Source organism: Rhea americana, unplaced genomic scaffold, assembly GCF_003343005.1.
Source record: "Rhea americana isolate MKP2758 unplaced genomic scaffold, rheAme1 scaffold_435, whole genome shotgun sequence".
NCBI lineage: Eukaryota > Metazoa > Chordata > Aves > Rheiformes > Rheidae > Rhea > Rhea americana.
The window spans coordinates 79,959-82,874 of record NW_028186574.1 but is presented as its reverse complement, the minus strand read 5'-3'; the positions used below and the strand labels follow the sequence as shown (position 1 = coordinate 82,874).

At 72.0% G+C, this 2,916-nt stretch overlaps 1 protein-coding gene across 2 annotated transcripts in view; it reads left to right on the top strand.

Annotated features, from left to right (window-relative positions):
- The window catches only part of POU6F1 (POU class 6 homeobox 1), a 10,555-nt gene extending 7,648 nt beyond the window's left edge, over positions 1 to 2,907 (top strand). For both annotated transcript variants that reach the window (XM_085315688.1, XM_085315687.1), the window contains exons 6-11: positions 1 to 147; positions 603 to 731; positions 843 to 1,061; positions 1,448 to 1,586; positions 1,737 to 1,911; positions 2,072 to 2,907. The exon at positions 1 to 147 is cut by the window's left edge and continues 143 nt beyond it. In XM_085315688.1, the coding sequence (XP_085171814.1) occupies positions 1 to 147; positions 603 to 731; positions 843 to 1,061; positions 1,448 to 1,586; positions 1,737 to 1,911; positions 2,072 to 2,417 (1,155 nt within the window). In that variant the 3' untranslated portion in view covers positions 2,418 to 2,907. The remainder of the gene's footprint in view (positions 148 to 602; positions 732 to 842; positions 1,062 to 1,447; positions 1,587 to 1,736; positions 1,912 to 2,071) is intronic.
- The last annotated feature ends 9 nt before the right edge of the window (positions 2,908 to 2,916 follow it).

Genomic DNA, 2,916 nt, shown 5'->3' with positions numbered 1-2,916 from the left:
GCGCAGACACCGAGCGCCTTCGCCCCGGCGCCCAGCCAGCAGCCCCCCATCCTGCCGCAGCCCGCTGCGCCGGCCCTGCCCAAGCCCCTGGAGACGCAGACGCAGATCACAGTGCAGCCTGCGGGATTTGCCTTTAACCCTGGCATAGTAAGGAGCCCGGACGGACGGACGGACGGAGCCGGACGAGTTTCCCTCCCGCTCCGCTTAGCCCGGCGCTTTTGTGGCCGCGGAGAGCTGCAGGCGGGGGTGCTTGCCGTGGACCCGGCGCGCTCCTAGCAGACGCGCCTCTCTCCGGCGACTCGCGGGCGATCTTCCCAGATCCCCGGCCTCGGTTTCCCCAGCTGCGACGGATGTTGACCTCTCCCTCTCCAGCGGCTGCGCAGGGAGCCGGACAAGCGGTTTAGGCAAAAACCCTGGCGCTTAAGGACTCGGAGCGACCGCTTCGCAGCGCGGCGGGGGTTGCCCTGGCGCGGGGGAGCCTCGGAGGGGCCGCGCGGTGGCCCCGGGGCGGGGGGTGGCCTGCCTCTCGCCGGCGCGGGTGACGCGCACCTCCGTGCCCCCCCCTCCCCGGCGTCTCACCGGCGGCTCTCGGTTCTCCGCAGATCGGCGCGGCCTCGCTCGGGGGCCAGACCCAGCTGCTCGGCTCGCTGGCGGCCGCCCCCGTGATCGCGAACGCCATCTCCAGCGTGCAGGGCATCGCGGGCCAAATCCTGACCAACGCGCAGGGCCAGGTACGGCTCGGCAAGAGAGGGCCCCCGCGCTGCCCGCCRCGAAGCCGGGCGGCTGGCCGCCGGGGCCAGGGCGCTCGCAGGACGCGCGCCCACGGCTCCGGCTCTCCCCAGGTGATCGGCACCCTGCCGTGGGTGGTGACCCCCCCGGGGCTGACGGCGGCCGGCCCCGCGGCGGCCGCGCTGCCGGCCCCCAGCCTGCAGGTGCAGGCGGTGACGCCCCAGCTGCTGCTCAACGCCCAGGGCCAGGTCATCGCCACGCTGGCCAGCGGCACCGTCCAGGCCGCGGCCATCAAGAAACCCGGCGCCCCCGAGTCSCCGGCCAAGAGCGAGGTGAGCGCCGGGGAGCCGCCGGGCCGCCCCGTCAGGCCCCGAGGCCTCTGCCCGCTCGTAGATTTGAGTTTCCCGGTTCCCGGCCGGGATGGGAAGAGACCGAGCTTTGCCCTGGCGCCGGTGCCGCGCGGGCGGCCGCACGTGGCTGCTCCTCGCCGCGTCGCCTCCGGGCTCTGCGGCGTGCTGGGATGCTCCGCGCCCGGAGCGGGGTCAGCTCGTCCCCGTGTCTCCGGGCAGCCGGCRGTTTCACCGCCCTCTCCGAGCCCCTTCGGTCCCCGCCGCGAGCCGGAGCGGCGCGGCGGCTGCTCCCGTGGCGGCGGCCGGAGGGAGGGAGCTCGGCGCCGTGCCCCGCTCCGGAGCGGCTGACCCTCGCTCTCGGCTCCCAGGTCCAGCCCATCCAGCCGGCCCCGGCTCTGTCCCAGCCGGCCGTGGTACTCGCCAGCCCGGCCGCGGCCGCCAAGCCCTCGTCCGCTCCCGTCCCCATCACGTGCTCGGAGACTCCCACCGTGAGCCAGCTGGTCTCCAGTGAGTCGCGCTCGGCTCCTCTTCGGCGTTTTTGCGCGCGCCGTGCCGTGCCGTGCCGTGCCGGGGGGGGGACGGCGAGAGGGGCAGGGACGCGGCGCGGCCGGGGCCACCCCGCACCCGCGTCACCTTTCTCCTCCCTGGGGCTCGCAGAGGCGCCGGCTGCCAACGCCAGCGCCGACGAGGACGGCATTAACCTGGAGGAGATCCGCGAGTTCGCCAAGAACTTCAAGATCCGCCGCCTGTCCCTCGGCCTGACGCAGACCCAGGTGGGACAAGCTCTGACGGCCACCGAGGGACCTGCCTACAGCCAGTCGGCCATCTGCAGGTACCGGCCGCGGGGCGACGGCGCGCGTGATCGGGGCGCTTCCCTCCCCCCGGCGGAGGAAAATCGAAGGAAGCGCGGGAAGGTCGCGCTCGGGTGGCCGACGCGGCCCCGGGGCGCCGGCGGCGGTGGCACGCGGGGGACCGTGTCTCTCGGGGCGCAGGTTCGAGAAGCTCGACATCACCCCCAAGAGCGCCCAGAAGCTGAAGCCGGTGCTGGAGAAGTGGCTGAGCGAAGCGGAGCTGCGCAACCAGGAGGGCCAGCAGAACCTCATGGAGTTCGTGGGCGGCGAGCCCTCCAAGAAGCGCAAGCGCCGCACCTCCTTCACGCCGCAGGCCATCGAGGCGCTCAACGCCTACTTCGAGAAGAACGCCCTGCCCACGGGCCAGGAGATCACCGAGATCGCCAAGGAGCTCAACTACGACCGCGAGGTCGTCCGCGTTTGGTTCTGCAACCGCCGACAGACGCTCAAAAACACCAGCAAACTCAACGTCTTTCAGATTCCCTAAAGGGGAGGGGGAAAAAAAAAAGAAGAAAAAACATATATATGGATATATATATATATATATGGGGGAGGGGGAATCCCGGCCGCTGCCCAGCGCCCGCCCCGGCCACGAGCACTTTGCGCCTGACGGCTCCCGCGCCGCCGCTGCCCTCCGCCCGTCCCCTTCCCGCGCCGGGGGCCGGGAGCGTTTGCTGCCGCGCGCCCCCTTTCCCCGCCACCGTCCCGGCCCCCCCCGGCCAAAGCCCTCGAGAGCCCTCGGAGGAGGGCAGCTCCCACGGCCCGCGGYGGGGACGGACGGACGGACGGAYRGACAGACGGACGCCGTTTTGGAGCTCCGGAGCCTCTCGGGTTGGGGGCGGCCTGGCCGGGAGCCCCGGGGCTTCGGCACCGCCGGGTGGGGGGCACCAGGGGCCGGCTCTCGCCACCGGGGACATGTCAGACCGATGCACTTGATGTAGTGGTGTGAAATAAACAGTATTTTTCTTTTTTTTTTTTTCGCTCTT